Here is a 19,109-nt window from a genome sequence, read left to right as displayed (position 1 = left end):
ACTCAAAAATATCAATTTTTACGGCCGCGACATTCAATTTAGTACAGCATGGAAATTTCTTCAACATAGTTAGGTCCGCCCAACGCACTCGACCCTCACTTGTCAACTGCCGTGAAACCTCAGGATGTGGGAATTTCTCATTGCCATATCCGGTTTCCCATGCAGGGATGATCTAACATTACTACCACATTGCCAGTTTGGTCGGGATTTTAAGTTACCGATTTGCATTTTGACCACGTTTTCGGGCAAATCTCCCACTGTGCGCTGCCACCATCCGCTACGACACACGACAACACCACGACGCCCGAGGACGAGTCGGGACTTAGAAGATTCCGGGACCGCCGAGAAACAAGACCGACTACGAGGGAGAGCCGAGATCCAACAACTCTACACCAAGGACGTCTCACGGACATCTTCCCGGGTGCTTCAACCACGCCTCCCGAGATTGTCGTGACGCCCGAGGTCGAGGTGGGACTTAGATAATATCTACCACTGCAAGTCGAACTTCAACGTATTTTTGTGATTTGGGACTTACCGCTGGCGACGGTAAGGAAGAGACGGACTTAGACTCAGACGCAAAGACGTACAAACTCGCTAACAGTACTCGCCGTGAGCGAGTAGGGACTCGCTCGGTGAGTAAATTGGGGAAAGCTGCTCTTCAAATTTAGAGTCCTCAGGTGAAGGCAAATACCCCCTGGAGGTCGGGAGGGCTTAGGGCAGACTTTCGTTTTTGGGTCACTCGCTCAGCGAGTGACAAGCGAGTGAGTCGGCGCGCAAGGTGCGCCGGTAGAGTTAAACGTCGTCACCGAAGGTAACATAGGTATAGTGCCAGCGAGGACAACCAACACCGGACGATACTAAGAACCTAGAGTATGAAGAAGGTAGAGATGTAACTTCAAATAACAAAGGCTGTTGTACTTGTTCTGTTTAACGGAGTTGTAACGACGCACTTCGTAGATTGTAGGCGTTTCGCCACTAGGGACGTATATTGTCTGAGTGCGAAAATAATTAGTTACAGCTGTGGTCTAATCCCAACTTGAAAATTAATTGCAAGTGTGTGTAAATGTCGACTGGAAAAATTAATACCACCAGTGTGATAAAGACTAATTTAAATTCATTTAAACTGCGTGTTTATGTTGTGTGTTTTGAGTAAGGATAGGTGTTTATTAAATATAGGTCAGTCTTCAGAATATAATGAAGAGGGTTTGTGTATTTATATTTTGTTTAGCATTTATAAATACTCCTTCTGTTTACAGAGTCTTGCAAGCCGTATCCTGTTAAGCGATACTTCGCGATCGACGTTCACGGCTACCTAAAGTGCTAAGTTTACATTTGTGTCATCTGTAAACCTTGTTCTAATAAAAAAGTTTATTACACCAAACTGTTTATGTTTGATCGCAAGTAAACCTAACCCATTTCTCCTTTGGCATCTCTTGAAGAGCTGCTACAGTAGAGATAACAAACTGTTTGTCATTCTTGAACGTACAGTACTTATGTCTTTAACGTACGGTTTTAATTGGCTATTCTCGGCGAGAGATGCTCTTCCCAAATTTTATCGGGAAAGTGATAATGTGGTTTCTTTGGAGTAGAGCAACTGGTTGAGTAACCACTTCTTCTTTTTTATGACCTGCTCACATACGTGTGAAAAGTGATGAAGTTAAACCATCAACGTGCTTTCAAGTCTACTTTGCTACCCAACTAGCCCGAGGAATGATCATCACTCTAGATATCGAGCATATGTGATCCACGCTAAAGTGCTTTTAAACTGCTCCACCAGCCACAGGGCTGAGAATGCAGAGTGTTTCGAGAAACATCCTTGTCCCGAATCGCTAAACACAACACCGACTCCAGAGGTGCGCTGTCGTGAGTGCTCGCACTCTGGCCCGCAACCACACGACCCTCGCAATTCGCAATTTCCGGTGTCTGGATGATGGTGCTCGCAAATACTCCTCCATCAGCTGCCCCACCCTTCCAGGGCAAACATGGGACCCCTGTGAGCGGGACTGCTCGGCCGACTGCCGTTTAACGTTCCCCCTCCCCTGTGAGGGGGTTGAAGGCAGGCGACACACCTGTCATCAAAAGGTAATCCGAGAAGACCAAGCATGGTCTTGTAATGGGCTCACGAGAAGTTTGGAAATTAGCAGTAATTAAGGCACGCCAGGGCAGCTGCCTCTGTTTTCATATTAAATGTTCAAAGGGAAAGGTGAAGTACGACTGCTTTATGAACTGCTGGCCTTATATACTGCTAGTGTTTGTTGTTCCGTGTTCGTCTCCGCTAGTTGTTCGGTAGTTATTCAACCGCTAGAGTTCCTGTTAGTCATGTGTTGTAATGTCCTAACTTTTTTATTATTAAATGGTGTTGCCCTATCGTTGCACTGGCTACAATCTAACCTTTTTGTACTATTACAAGGATAGTCCTTGGAAACTCAGTTACCAACGATACCACTTGTAAAATTGCAAGGCAGAGCTTTATACCTTTGTCAACTTTACAAAGCTTTACTTTGCAATTTTAAAAATGTTATCGTAGCAAGTATTTTCTTTAAAAGAAGTAAAAAAAAGGTTTTTTACAGTGTTAAACGAAGAAAATGGAAAACCTCTCCTTAAATTGACATAGTAAGATCCTCTATGGCCGAGTGTACCATTTTTTTAGCAGAAACAATGAGCAAGTTTATTTGTTGGTATGCTAAACTCCCAATTTTATCTCTACATAAAATTGACAGCGAAGTTATTGGATAAAGACTGATCCACAGGGATACGGAGTCCCACGGATTCATTCAATTAGTCAAACTCCAAAAAAAAAAAAAACTGTATGGTTATATGTGCAATTGGTTGAGACAGAAAAAATTCACGGATTAATTTCGCGATGACTATAAGCCAAACTAGTTCACATTCATTCTGCTTTAGTGATTGGACCTAAATTTACCCGAAGGACTCTGAGTCAATGGAATACCCTTAACAAAAGCAGTATCGATCACAATCATCCTAGGTAACAGGTAACATAAGTTAGTAGCCAATGAGCAGGTGTTATTGGCCCAAATACTTACGGGAATTTGGAGTCTATCCTAGAGGTCATTGAAAACGCAAAATTTTCCAGTCTGTAGCAATTGGTACATGTCTGAAAAATTTAACTTCATTATTTGTTAAAAATTTAGAATTAAATTTGCTTATACACTTGAATGGTGTTTTTTTAAATAGGATCACAGGTTATTTGACATGCTCTGCAGGACTAGACACCAATGACAACCAACTAAAAGTACGTTTAGCTTAGTTATGCACACTTTTTTGATTATACTCTGGAGCTAGAATATGCAAATAACAGCAGTTATTTGGACGCCCCCCTCTACGACCACGAGCCAATGATGTCCAGCTAGGAGAGAAGTAAACGAATCAGGTAGAGCAAATTTACAAGGATAAAAATGTTCTTGCTAAGAAATCAACCAACGGAAAGTAAACATGGGTTGAGCACACCTATGACGTTGAATTCTACCCTGAGGCCAGACGAATCAGCGAAATTTCTGGGCCTCTATCCATGATGTGCAACAGACACGGTAAACACGACATTACTCTTCCTACTCTGGAAGCCGACTGACAAGTCACAATTGGTTCAAACTTGACACTGATTATCTCAACAGATCAGGCTATTACTTCTAATAGATGTAGCATCAGCATTTTCTGATAATAATTCAGTCACTTTTGAATGTGACTAGCCAATGTATCGGAGGTTCGACTCGTTGTGGGACACGCTAAGCCAATAACAGACCAGAGGCAAAATTCATGCTGAAGGAGAATTTCTCCACTCGAGGACATCCGCCAGTGATAAAACGACCAAGGCTCAAGCGAACACAGTTCCTTCAAGTCTAGCTTGTTCAGTGAACCAAAGACATACCGGGACTCTGATCATGCAATAGCTTTAGTCAGAATGTCGGGGAAGAAGTTGGTGTGGCCCTGGACAGAGAACCAGTATTGCGAAAAAATCTTAAAAAGAATGAAAGAGCTTTTTACAAGTTAAGCTTCTTAATTTTTCAAGTTAGGTTCCCCATATAGAAGAAAATGAGGTCGTTAGAGAGAGTAACACTGAACGACACTATCAGGGTTGTTGCGGAAGGACTTCCGTTGCAGTGATCTCGGGGAACTATCGAAATTGGAACCTGGACTGTAGTGGATTGATTCGACCCCCGGACCTCCATACAAGGAGACCAGGATTAATTCCGCGGCGGGGTCGACCCCCGAGTGTCCTCAAGTGGGGAACGTGGTGGACGTCTCCATCATTTTTACAGTAGGGGAGAGTAGGGTATAACGGGGTACTTAGTATAAATCGCTTTAATTTATTGTTTTAATATTGCTGTATCTGTCTGAAAACATCAGCATGCGTAGATTAGAATGTGAGTTTAATTCTGCAACTAGTACCGTGTCTTCTGAAATATTATTCTTGCAGAGATATTTATTTATTTGAATGTATGCACACTACCCTGTTTTACCCAACTGGTTGGGTAAAACGGGGTACAGAAAGCAGATTTTTAAAATGATTTTACATGTGCACTATAAAAAATTCTGAACAACATGTAGTATGACAAATAAATACAAATGTCAGTAAAAATATGAGAATTTAAAAAAAAATCAATTATAAGCCTTCACCTTACATTTTCCTCTGTATTTGCAGTAAAACTTCACAAAAACATTGGTTTGCGGAAAATCACAAACATTGTTTGAACAACAATAACACAACACTGTTAATTTTGAGGAAGTGGTTAGTCTAAAAGCATAATCTTACTATGTATAATACAAACTTGCATATGCGGTGAACCCAAATATCTGACAAAACATATGATTGTTTAATTAGCCTAATATGGCATAGTAGGCCCATCAGAACACAAAATAAGGCCAGAGTCTTTATTCCAAACTGGCAGAAATCACATTCAAATGGCCTACAGTCATCTGTGTCTACACCAGCACATCCTTCATGGCTCCAAGAATGACACTTTAATCATTGCACCCAACTTTCGGCTGATTTTGAAGTGGAGAACTGTTCAGCGCAATAAATGCAAGGAACGTCATCATCATCAGACACACGCAAAGTTACTGTTGGTATGGATTTGTTGCTGTCTTCTTTATTCTTATGTGTTTTAGAACTGTTTTGAGATTTAGACACACCAGAATTTTTCCTTTTTAAAGATTTTGGTGAAGCTGACTGAATAATAATTAGTTCGTTCTTATATGGCGAGTCGGTCAGCACAGCTGCCTTGCCACGTCGTCGTCCTCTTCCTTCTGCAGGATTCCTTTTGACATGGGAAATCGGCATCACTGTAGTCGGTGGAATTGTGAAGCTACTGTTTGATGAAGCATTTCGATTGTTTTTATCAGATAGGCCTAAACGAGATTCAGTTGGTGAAGATACCAAACCAGATGTCCCAGGAATATTACCAACACTGACATTTCCATGGGACTCTGAAGGCATTGTGTAAGCTCGATCAGTTGTTGCAGCAGTCACTGGAATATCACCTACACTGTCATTTCCACTCGGTTTTGAAGGCCTGGAGTTAGCTCGGTCAGTTGTTGCAGCAGTCAGTGGAATATCACCGACAGTGTCATTTCCACTCGGTTCTGAAGGCCTGGAGTTAGCTCGGTCAGTTGTTGCCGCTGGCTAAAACATCCAATCTGGGAAGATACTTGCATCAAAGGGAAATATTCCAGTTCTTCTGAAACCATTTACCGCAGTTTCCATAGAAGCGGCCTTCATAAATGCAGCGCCATAGAGTTTCCCGATCTGGTTAATTGTAATGGGACGTCCAGGATGTAAACGAACCCATTTCCTTGCTTCATCACTATAATACTGCATCAATGGGGACATGAAGGAAACATCTAAGGGCTGCAACCTATGGGTGCAGTGTGGGGGAAAACACAATAGGACGACATGGTTTTTTCGAGCATGGTTTTTATTTTTAAAAATAGAAAAAAAGATAAAGTCAAATTACAATTTAATTACATGGGCCTACAACATTTTTACGTTTCCAATTTTTTTCCTCACCGATACAAGACTTTTGGTTGACTGTATAAATGTACTGTAGGTAACTCTGTATAACATTTAGTATGCATAACAAAACTGTTTTTAATTTTAAAAGTCATTTGCACAATTGATCGAAAAGATGATTAAAACAGGAAACTGGTTGGACAGAACGAGGTACTACCCCGTTTTACCCATTACCTGTGTACCCTGTTTTACCCTACATGCAGGTTCTCAAGCAAAAAGACAACAGAAAATCTTAACACCCGTCAATTACATCGGTTACTATGGCACAACATAGCAAATATAATACTTTACTTGAATACAACTTACCATAAAATATATCTGCAACCACTGATTAAATATTGTATAGCCAATACACGCTAAACATTTTAGTGAAACTTCATAAATTTGTAATTTCCATTATTACGCACGAAAGAATACTGTGCGACACTTCATACTACCTCACTCTAGTGACGACGTATAGAGGAGTAACTTACCAAACGTACACACAGATAGCACCACGTGTACGGAAAATAACAGTGGTACCCCGTTCTACCCAACTACCCTGTTTTACCCAACTCTCCCCTATATCTTCGCTGGCACGGAGAACAAGACCGGATCCTGGCATGTGCACCATTAGGTAGAGTCCAGGTAACAAGAGTCAACACAAACAGACCAGAACTTTTATGTAAGGACTGGGAACTGGCACCTTCATCCAGATACTGGGGGCATCCTTCTTTAATGTCATGAATGTCCCTTCAGGGGCGTTCATTTATGTGAGAAGCGCTGATCTTAAGCTGACCAGATCCTTATCCAGCACCACCACATAGCACTGACTCTTACACCGATATAAGCCGGCTGCACCGTACTAGGTCCACCAGTACCAGCCTAATCCAGAGCTTAAAAGGATGAAGTGTTATCCCCATCCAGAAGGAGATACACTCCTTTCAATCACACTCGGGAAAGCTGATAGAGCCTCAGTTATGACGAGAGACTGAAGCAACCCATGATAGTATTGCTCACTCAGCTAACCAGAAAGTTGACCGTGATCTTAAACATAAAGTTACAGTAGTGCTGGCGCGTACTCTGATCTTCCACTTCATTCTGGGACCCCTCAATATTCCGGAAGATTCGTGGTCCAGTGGAGGCCTATACAACCTCTCCTAGCTGTCCAGGTTAGTAATCGGAGCTGTGACGTCAGTTCTTCGCAGGGCTAGGGAACCCTCCGAGCTTGCTCCAAGCAATAGGAGCACTACCAGCATCACGTTTCCGTCAGCCGGCGGGATCTCCCTTCAGGCACTTTGTCGTCCCTGACGCCCACGAGGTCTCGCCCGCCGAGTTCACGTTTCCATGTTCTCAACATCACTTTTATTTAAGGGGTAATTCCTAGGGAAGTGACGAAGCCAGGGGGGAGGTCGGGGAGTCAGGACTTCTCCCTTCCTGGGTATTAAAACTAACAAGCGAAGACATAATAAGAAAATAAAAATAACTTAGATACATATAGTTACATAGAAATTATTTTTGAAGGATTATTGTAATCCTTAGTGGGGTACTATGCTATATTTTATCCCCATTATAGCAGGACATGCGGGTCGAATTGTATTTTTCAGTACGCTGTATTTAATGCTGGTTTACACACATGTTACTGTAAGCGTATCTTTCGTACAAACTTAACTTGTGTAATTCAATTATTTAATAAAATTTTAAAACTATGTTTTCTTTTAAGAAAATTATCAAACAATTGACTACATAACCAATAATAAAATATAAAAAATATTATAAACTATAGTAAAATATGTTTGTTTTTCTTTTGTCAGGCAAAATCCTAAATTAAATTTCTGTGTAAACGTTGGATATATAAAAATACACTATTCCCTGAGATTTAAGTGTGACAATATTTGAATACTAAATTATAAAGAAAAATTATTCATAAAATATGATATTATGGGTATACTGGAACCCCTTCCTTCACAAAAGCCTGTCTGCGTACTTTCCTAGGGGCTTGTATTATTGGGAAAAGATTTTGAGATTATCCTAGAGTTAAAGCACTGTATCATCGTCTGTGTTTAAGGATTTGTCGAGCTTCCTTCAGGTACACGTCTACTGTCAGCAGACCAATAAATCAAATAAGGAATGGCTTTTCTTGCAGATGGCCGTCACTTACAAAGGGACACTCGCTAGCGCAGGCTTACCTTATGAGTAGGGACATGTCTTTTTCGCGAAATGATTCCAAGAGTAGGCGATAGTTAAAACACTGTAGCATCATCTGTGTTTCGAGATTGGGAGAGTTTCTTTCATGTATACGTCTACTAATACAACACCAATCACAGTAATTCAGTGCGGAACCAAATTAGTCCTGAGTGGCTGAGTTAAATAAGGCAATGGAGTTTCTTGCAGGTGGCCGCCCATCACAAAGAAGAAACCGCTCGTACGGTTGTTGCAGTCTATTGGGCGTTCAGATTTTTTTTTTTCGCGAAAAATTCTTTCCCTAACTAATGAGCGATTAGATTATTTCGCGAAAAATACATGTCCCTATATATTCCTGACGTTTCTGCACGATGCATCCCTTGCATTCGTGGTTCTGTCACAAACCTGTTCAACATATATTTACAAAGTGTAATATAATGTGTGTAATTATTATCACTTACGCGACATTTTACACAAATTGTATTACACTGCGTAAATGTCCGTTTAAAATATTTGTGGCAGGACAACAAGTGCAAGAGAGGTGAATCGGGGAAAAAAAACAAAAAACAATTGATTCCACTTCTCTATTGATTCGTGAATAACAAAAAGTGCGTGGTGATTTATCTATTGTTGGCCACCCCAGCTTCCGCGGGTGTAATTCATTCACTTAGTTTGGCGAACGCGTGGACACGGATACCCTCTGCGCGGGATGGCTCATGTCCGTCGCGGCTCAACGAGGCCTGCTGTCGTGTTCGCTCCCCCCCCCCCCTACCCCCACAGCGAGCACTGTCGTCGACACTGGACAGCACATGCGTCACCCCGAGCGGCCGTCCTGCGCCCTCCACCACACACACACACACACACGCACACTACACTGACCGCGAGCCGGAGAGTGCAACGACTTGTTTAGCTTTGGCGCGATGAAGCTAGCTCTCCACCGTGTGAGTCATTCCGGTTTTATTTTTTGGGTTATTACCAATCAAAGTCCAGAACGGGAAGAAGAGCTGCTAACACGAAAATAGACTGATCGCCGATATCGTTGTCGAGCTAAATCGCGCCATTTTTTTTAAGATAAAATAGTTAAAGATATAGTGAAGTATCATAAATAAAATGTTTGTAACATTTTTGAATTTTTTATCCAGAATATACAGGTTTAAAAATAATGCATTGTCAGTGATTTGAATTTTTTATTATTTTAGGAGCAGTTTTGAGTACATCCAGCACTCAAATTTTCACTCAGTGGTAATTGGAGCCTGAAGAGTACGCAGGTAATTGGCACAACAGCAGAGACATCATCATCTGGCTCGGGCTTGTAAGGTTCGTTGCTAATTGCAGCTGCTGCGATATGTCGCTCGCATTTGTCCATGGTGCACGAAGACACGAGAGGAGCAAAAGCATGAAGAGCGGACGTTTTTGTATTTTGTATTTTAAAATAATAAAATAAATACATTACACGCAGTTTTAAAAGGACAGATACATCTCCAGGTTAAGTAATTGGAGTGTTTCTGGACCTTACGAACAGTCTCCCTGGCCGAGAGCCAGACTCTCAGTGTGTACTTAACAGTTTCTTCGTTAGCTACTCAACTTTCTTTGATTTAGCAGCACTTAAATTTTCAAAAAAATTCGAAGATTTAATTTTTGTTTGCAAAGAAGAGTTTAAACACTTGTACTAACTACTTTTTTAATGTTTGAGTCACAGTTACTTCTTAATTTCCTATATTACTCTAGCAACTGCTAATCAGAGACTGGAAAATGTCGAGGTTTTAATAACCTCTAGGATAGACTCCACGATCCTCTATGTACTAGGACAAATTACATCTGCCTTTTGGCTTCTGACTCGTGACACGCGTTACCTGGAATTTTTGTGAGTCGATACTTCTTTTGATGAAGGTTTTTCATGTCTCAGAGTCCTTCAGGCAAACGGTGGTTCAATCATTGAAGCAGCATGAAGGTTAACGAGTTTGGAGTCTAGCGTATTGCGAAATGAACCCGCGAATTTTTCCGGTCTATACTTACAGTAGCAACTAAATAATATGCGGTGAAAAAGGTCAGAGATAAGCAAAAACTGTCCAAGAAAATAAAGGACTGTTGAGTTTAGCCAAATATATAAGCGAAATATTTGGGTCCTTACTAGCGAAGGAAAACTCTCAAGAGTTTAATTTCGATACAATCTAGAATCCAAACCCTTTTATGGCATTATGGCCTACCCATTAGATACACTGTCCACACACTCCGTTCAGCCTAACACCCTGCAAGTAATGATATTCTCGGGAGAATGAAAACAATTGTTGCTAGGAAGTACCAAGTGTTGTGTAAAACGACGAAGCTCCATAAATAGGGTACGATTATTTTCACAAACTACCCTAGGAAAACAAAATTATCGTGATTAATTTAATAAGAAGTGATCAGTGTTTCAACTGCACCAACAATTTTTTCTCTAACTTTCAGGATTGATGTATGAGGAATCCGGCGGAAAACGAAAAAAAATTTAAAACAATTATGATGCTCACACATTTTCAGTTTGATGCACTTTGGACTGTTTTAAGGTCATTTACAATTAGCTTTCGGTTTATTTTGATATTGGACGCTCTGAGTGAACAAACTTAATTATGAGTAGTTACCGTAAATATTCGTGTATTAGTTTTGCCATTGGCTAATTTTGAAATACTGATACCAATGTGCTGCATCCGCTATTTGCTCACAGTTCATGCGGAGTGCTGTGGACCAATGAGAAATCCTCGCCCAGATAAGTGTTGAATCAGAGAATTACCAGCGAAGACGTCTCACAGGTCACCAGCCAATGAACGAATTACATTTGTTCAAATGTGGAGAAGACCGTGCAGTCTATAGAAACTGGAAAAATCGTGGTGTTAATGACCTCTAAAATAGACTCCATGATTTTCTATGTATTCGAGAAAATTACACTTTCGCATTGGCTAATGACTCGCGAAACCTGTTAACTGGGATGCTTGTGATTCGATACTTTTTTTCTTTGAGTGTTATTCACAGGCTCAGATTCCTTCAGACAAACTGTCGTCGAAGCTGCAAAATTTTTAATGTATTTGGATCCTAGCATATCGCGAAATAAAACCGGGATTTTTTTTTTTTTTTTTTTTAGTCCCTTCCTATGTATGAGCGATTACCGAATATTCTCTACACTCGAAATACTCCACGGAGTATTGCAATAGCCTCGAATGATGCCTGTGAGCAGGGGCGTAGGGAAGGAGGGGGGATCATAGGGATCCATCCCCCCCCGAAATGTGTGGAAGGTTTTTTTTTTACCTGAGTTGAGTTTGTAATTTGTGTTATTTTAATATTTAAAATCAATAATGTTTACAGCAGAACAATATTCAATGTTATATTATGAAAACTTCTAAAATAGCACCATTTTTCACGTAAAAATCCAAATTTTTCCGGGGGAGGGCGACCCCCCGCTTCATAAAGGGGGAGTGGGTGAATAACCAAATGTTTAATCCCCCCCCAAAATAAAATCCTGGCTACGTCCCTGCCTGTGAGGGATACCCGATGTCCTTGTTTGCTCCCAGCGGCGCGCAGAGGCCTGTGGAGAGGAAGTTGTTTTGACGGCGTGTCTGCAGCCAGACCCCGGACAAGAGACAGCTGCCGGCGGGAGTTATTGCCTTCGCGACCAGCCGGCCAGTGACACACGAGCCAATCATCAAGGTGTTTACAAGCCCACAGCTACCTCCTCCTTCACCCCCCCTCCCCCTCTTTACGCGGCACGAGAAGCGTCCCTTTGGACGGTCACCGCCCGGCTCGTTCTGCGGTCGTTCTCGGAGGCGATAACTCAGGTCACACTAGTGCAAGCGGAGCATGCTTTGTGAACACGGTCATGCGAATCGAACAGCTTGCGAGGTACGAGATTCACTCGTGCTGCCTTCAACGTATTTCAGCTAATGCTTTGCCAAACATGAAGTAACTACATTATCTTCCTTCATGTATTATACCATATTTTTAAAACAAACATCATTAGAGAACCCTTTTTATACGCAAGGTACCTCAGTAATATGTAATTGTCAATCCTGTGGATGATTCATGGTGACCGCTATATTAGCCTAATTGAATGACCTTCACATTTGTCTTTGACCTTGAACATAAAATTAAAAACATGGCAAATTCGCCAGAGTTAACTCAAAATCCGCCAAAATGTATCAATATATATACTTCTTTTGGGAACAAATTTCACTATAAAATCTCCAAAATCTAAAATTCCAAAACTTTATATATTCAAAGGAAAATTTACCAACAATAATGCAAAAATTCTGAATTATAAATTCCTCAAAATGTTTATCTCGTTAAAAAAAAAAGGTTCCCATATCGGCTTAATTTATCCACCTACAAGCCGCCAGTATACCGAAGGTGACCTTTGATCTTCACCATTGACCTTACCTTTTGACCTTGGTCTTGAACAAGGCTGCCTTCGTGTATTACGCCACCTCGGATTCTAGAAAGTTCCATCCTTTTGAATTCTATGATTTTGGATTATGACGGCACAATCACCATATTGTATTAAGAATTTTTCGCCAACTTGGATTTCTCTATTTTGAATTATGCCATCACGTCCACCATGTTACACACACGTTATTATTATCGAAATATTCGGGGGGGAAATTAAAAACTATAAATAACTGTTCAAATACAATATTTCAATATATTTTAATAAAAAAACTTATTTCATGACCTTGGAGTATTCGGTTTTAATCTAGTAAGGGAAAAATTAAATAGTCCTTCTCCATGGTGGCTACTGGAAGACTGATCCCACCATTAATGCGGAGGAAAATATATTACGCCAACCAGCATGAAATATTGAGGCCATATTGGATCAGCATCTTGTTTTCGTATATTAGAGTGTTCTACAACCAACTTAGTTTGTTTTTTACCCACTAGAGTGCAGCAGTGTCAATCATCAGATCGACATTTGTCATAGCATCTGCATTTTGTCGGTCATCTTGGCCGCCATACTGAAAATCTTACCTTAAATTTCGGAAAATAATTCAAAAATAATAACAAATTACTTATTAATATATTGATTCGATCGTTTCCCGTCCTTGGTTATATCCTTGGTCGATGAGACAAAAAGATTTTCTTAGCTTAAAAACCCAAAGCGACTTGAATTATCCATCTACTCGATTCCAGTAGGCGACTATGTCATATTGACCACCATATTGAAAGCAAAATGGAAACAATTTTTAAAAATCATTGAACAAATTTTAATATTAATATATTTATCAATTTGATTTATTTCCATCCTTGGTTCGATCTTAGTCAGTGCTTAAAGGATTCAAAGCTTAAAACATTATTGAAATTATTTTTTTTCCTTTACCTTTCGACGAGTTTATTAATATTCATTACAAAAAAAATATTTGGGATAACTGCCTGGTTAAATAAATATGTTACAATATGTCCCTATGCCTACCATTAAGGTCACATACTGCGCACCTTATGATTACAAGTGTGCCAACTACAACCATAGCCTAGAGGCCAAGCATATCCAAACCACGAGGCGTTCTTTTACGATACCTGTCATGCTTTCAAACAAGCCATGATCTATATCAAGAAGAAAATACAATTTCAAATGGAAAACTAACTTTCGCTGATGGGGAAGTGTAAATTTCTATTTAAGTTTTGTATTTCAATATAAGCTCCCAGAATGCTTCTGACACTTGTCGCAGAAGCTAAAATATATTCTGGGCGATATCCTCCACGTTATTAAAAAGTCACCGGAACTGGCTACAACTGTATGTAGTCGGGCTACAAACGTGTCAATGCAAGCAGGGCATGTTTCAGTTCTGACTAGTGACCAAAGACGAGCACTAGGCAAAACAAATGCGAGGCAAGCTGGCCACGAGGCAAGCCAAACATTAGGCAAGCAGGACATGAGGTTTTCAGCGCATAAAGCAAGCAAGGCACAAGGCAAGCTAGGTACGATGCAGGCCGGTCACGTGGCCCAAGTCATGGAAGATTGAAGCCAGGTATAAGTCGAGACAGGCAGGATGCATACCGAGCACGTAATCAAACTAGGCAGGCTCGAGGCAATCTGAAACGATACAAAAACAATATGACGGATCGAATATGGACGCCATGACATCATACTGATTGGCATAAATTATTTTCCTCAGCATCAGTGGTGGGGTCAGTCTTTCAGTAGCCACCATGAGGAAGGATATTTAATTTTGCCCTTACCGAGTTCAAACTGAAGACTTCAAGTTCAATGACGTACGTAATTTTTTATTTTAATATTATTCAAATAATAATTATATAATTTTTTATAAATACTGAAAATTTTATACGATTTTTTAGATAATATTTATAGATATTCATATGGAAGACGTGACACCATAATTCAAAATGGCTGAATAGAAGATGGCCGGAATAAAAAATGGTGGAAAGTTATACAATAAAAATTGTCGGAAATTTCTAGAATACAAAATAGCGGCTGTGATTTCATGAGCCAAAATGATGAATTTTAAAATTATGGAACTTTCTAGAATCCAAGATGGCTGTATACAAGATGGAAGCCTTGTTTAAGGCTAAGGTCCAAGGGTAAGATCAAAGATCAAGGTTAAATATCCCCAATGGGTTACTGACGTCTAGTAAATGGGGAATTTAAATACAATTGGGGACATTAAGTTTTTTTAAAAGATAAAAATCAATTTAGGAAATTAAAATTTTAAAATTTTTAAATTTATGATGAGAAATTTCAGAATCTTATAAGTTTTGAGATATTTTGATGTAGCTTTTTTTTAAAATGGTCAATTTTGAGTCATCTTGGCACATTTTGGGTCAAATCGGCGCCTTTTAGCACATTATAGGAAGGTCAAGTTCAATGTCAAAAGTCAACTTCATTGTCATCCAATATGGCCGCTGTGACGTACGTCACAATACAAGATGGCGGAAATCAACACCAACACCACAACCATGAACCAGCCGCAGGCTAGACATTTACGAGGTCTGATAGAAAAATAAAGTGAATATTCTTATTATGAACAAAGTAATAAGCTTACATCAAATTGGAACTAATCTCATTCTAAATACTCCCCTTGGCTAGGGACGTGCACTCATCCCAGTGATGATTCCATGATTGGAAACATTTCTGGAAGGTTTTTCGGAAGGGCCTTCAGCAGCTACGTCGTGGCCCTCTCAGTGTCGGGAATGGTGTCGAAACGGTTTCCTTTTAGCACTACCCATTTTTCTGGTCTACGTTGCGCAAACTAACGAGTAGTTTAGAAATCCATGATTAGAGATACGGAATTTTCACGAATTTATTAATTCACAAGTTAGAATGAAAACATTTACACTCTCGTATTGTGTTCATGATTGGACCGCAGTTATTCGGACACGCCCCTCTACGACCGGGAGCCAATGGTGCCCAGCTAGAAGAGAAGTAAGCGAACCAGATAGTGCCAACTAACAAGGATAAAAATATTCTCGTTAAGAAATAAACCAATGGGAAAGAAAACATGTGTTGTGCCCACCTATGACTTTGAATTATTTAATATCAGTAAATTTTAGGGACACATAGACTTTTTTTTAGTTTACTCTCTTTCTGTGATGCAAGACTTCTTTATTACAATCAACTGAGCCACAAACGACATTTACTTTCTCTAAAAATCTAAAGTCAGAAACGCACATGTCGTTACTTAATATGTGAAATAAATCACCTGCATTAGTTTTATTATTACCGGGTACGATACTAGGCTCCGCGCACTTTTAAAAATAATTAAAAAAAAAACAGTATTTGCATTCATTGTCTGCTGCAACATTCTATCTTCTGTTCGGATCGCATATTGTTGGTTCATGTGGATTTTAATCATTTTCTTATTGGCTTCCTGCGTTTCAGTGCGCGTCAAAGACTCAAATGTATAACTGTGTTAAATTAAGACGGTCTCATAATGAGAACGCGATTGTTCAGGACTCTATTAACTAAGGATAAACTAACTAATTTACGAATGAGCTTCAACATTGGAAATTCTCTATCAAAGCTTAAACAATAGGGAGGTGAAAAGACGAGTGACTCCCATTTGATCCAACCTTAGCTTGAGTACATATTATTTGTAATGATACTGAAATCACCCATGCCAGAAGCGGAGCCCGATACCACGACCCCAGCAATGGAGGCCAGGCACGGTGACTCCTACTCCACCGAGTCGTAACTGTAGAGAGTACTTTCCTCAAAGAACAAGGTCCCTTGCTGCGATACTTGTTGAGAACTTCGCTCTTCCCATACACTGACTCGCCCTGTTTCAGCTTCTCGGTAGTTCACACAGGAGCGGAAAGGGTTGCACACTAGGACTGTCGACTTGGCGCCCTGTTCGTCGCCGACTGCAGACGTCATCTGTCTTCAAGAAAGTTATTCGAACTGTCATGTCTCCTCTTGGCTGCAGACGGGCTGTGGTTAAAGAACTTATCCCCAGTAGCAAGCGGAGGGCTGAGATAAGGGAAGAACATCTGCCGCCTGGAGCCAGGAGCACGAAACAAGACAAACTTACGTGTTCCAGCCACAAGAGTTTATGGAAATTCACAAGAAAATGTCTTACTGATACCTGTAGTTCAAAGTATATAACCTAAGTGGCCATGCAGATTCAGTCTTGAGAGGTGATACAGTGGGCAAACCTGAACTACCAATTTTGAAAAAACCGCGTTTCAATACCAAGTGAGTATTCTTTATTTTATCTTAATAAAGCTACCCAAAATCACTCCAGCCAAATGTAGTGACAGATTATATCCAAATAATAAAGCTGGTTCCTTCTCAAGTTCCCTTGAAGTATGCTGATGTGTGTCTCTTTAGTATGACTGAATACTTTGACTTCTATATTGTCAGAAATTGGCAATTCTTGACTGAGTAAAATTACTATGGCATGTCGTAAATCACAGTAACTCAGTAATTTACATAGTTGGAATGTATGACTGACTCATGCTTACGCAAACCCAGTTGTATGGTCGTTTAAAAGGAGGAAATGCCTCGCACTATGGTAGCACAGGTAAAGTAGCGATTGTAAAATTTTCAGAGGGTAGTGATGACAATATACTAGCTAAAATAATTTAAACAATGTAACAGTCAACATTCATAGGATATGAAAACTTTTATAAGGTCACTGATAGAATTCCACGTCTTTCAGACGTTAAAGTCAACGGAAAAAAGTTTTAAAGGTCTAGAAGCTGAGATAAAACCGACAGTCACATGAAGATACGTCTGAATAGAGAACTTACAGGCAGTGAGGAGCAAAATGAACGTTAAGCGCGTAAAGGAAACAAAAAATAAAATTGAATGTAAAATTCAACATGAAATATCTTGTTCCCCAAGTACAGAGAATGCTACCACCTGTTGTTGGACGAAATGACTGGGCAGTGCGGCAGTACAGGCAATGCTACTGTCTACCTTGAGCTGGAAAGCTTGGCAGTGTGCAGTGCTGCAGTACAGGCAATGCTACTGTCTACCTGGAGCTGGAAAGCTTGGCAGTGGGCAGTGCTGCAGTACAGGCAATGCTACTGACTACCTGGAGTTGGACCGCTTGCTGCTGTCCTTCTTGCCCGCCGCCTGCAGGTTGGGCAGGTCCTTCTGCCTCTTCTCCGTCTCGCGCCAGATGCGCCAGTAGAGGATGCACATGACGGACACGGGCACATAGAAGGCGGCGATGGCAGTGCCGAACGTGATGTAGTGGTTGGTCTCGATGAACTGTATGTAGCACTCGTCGTCGGGGACGGTTCGCTCGCCCTCGATGTAAGGCCACGAGTATATCCACGGCGGCCACAGCAGCAGCGAGATGCCCCACGCGCAGCCTGCAACAGCGTGGCTCATGTCCTCTGCTTGCTCCGTCCACAGGTACCGTCATTCAGCCAACTGTACTCTGACCGTGGTAAAGACACATACAGCATAGAGGTTATCAGTCATTGTAGTGGGTTTCGGTTTTTAAGTGTGTATGAACCATTTCAGATATTTTTTTTATATATTTACGTTCATAATGGTTAAACTTGATTGGCTTAATTTTCACATTACTAAAAAAATATATATAATACATCACATACTTTCTGCATAATTAGCTGGTTATGTGGCATTTTTAACTTTTTTGTGCTTTATGGAAAAGGAGAATGAAAGGGAATATAAAACCTGAACTTTTTATATTTAAAGTAATTTTTACTGACTGATATGTGTTATAGTTTAATTTATTATAGAAAAAGTTAAGGCCTTTCATAATTATCAGAATGTTTATGATTTTAAAAGGCTTAGTCAAATTTAATAAATTCTTACCGAAATTTTTTTAAGTCATACCGTCAGAAGCCTTTAGCATTGCCTTTAAACCCAAACATTGTCAATTATTTTTTTCCATTTTGTTTTCCTTATCAATACCGTACAAAAATGTAAAAAAAAATATGTTTGACAGTTAATTATGCAAAAAGTTTACGCAACGTATTTTTTTACAGTTTATTGATATTCGACCTGCAAAATGTCTACAAGTTTGATTGTGGGAAAAAGAAAAATAAATCAATAGAACGGGAAATTCACTCTTAAGTTGAAGCCACTCTGGCTAGCAAAATAAGCCGTAGTTATATGAATGCTGATGCTATTTGTCAGTTTTATAACGGGAAAAGAAATCTTTAGGAATAATCGTAAAAACGCTACCACGAAGAGAATATTGCTAAACAAAGACATATACAAGTAATTAGCATTAAACATCAATACAACAAAAATGGGTTTCCAATTGATATTAACTTCATTATTACCATGACAAACAGTAGCATATATTGGCTATTCCAGCGGCAGGCTTCTGGCTGTGGAGCCGGAGCCGATGTCCGATATCTTGGATTGTGACATCACGGCAGCCATATTGGATGACCTTGACCTTGTACCTTGAACTTTATTCTGACCACATGTTAGGATCTGCCATCTTGTATTCCGCCA

The 19,109-nt window shown here is 40.1% G+C and overlaps 1 protein-coding gene across 1 annotated transcript in view; it reads right to left on the bottom strand.

Moving 5' to 3' along the window:
• Window positions 1-19,109, bottom strand: part of LOC134531087 (muscarinic acetylcholine receptor DM1) — a 104,218-nt gene that overhangs the window by 59,796 nt on the left and 25,313 nt on the right. Inside the window, exon 4 of the mRNA XM_063366662.1 lies at window positions 17,707-17,989. Coding sequence (XP_063222732.1) covers window positions 17,707-17,989 — 283 coding nt within the window. The remainder of the gene's footprint in view (window positions 1-17,706; window positions 17,990-19,109) is intronic.

The sequence above is a fragment of the Bacillus rossius genome, chromosome 1, assembly GCF_032445375.1.
Source record: "Bacillus rossius redtenbacheri isolate Brsri chromosome 1, Brsri_v3, whole genome shotgun sequence".
NCBI lineage: Eukaryota > Metazoa > Arthropoda > Insecta > Phasmatodea > Bacillidae > Bacillus > Bacillus rossius.
This window is presented reverse-complemented; position numbering and strand designations above follow the sequence as displayed.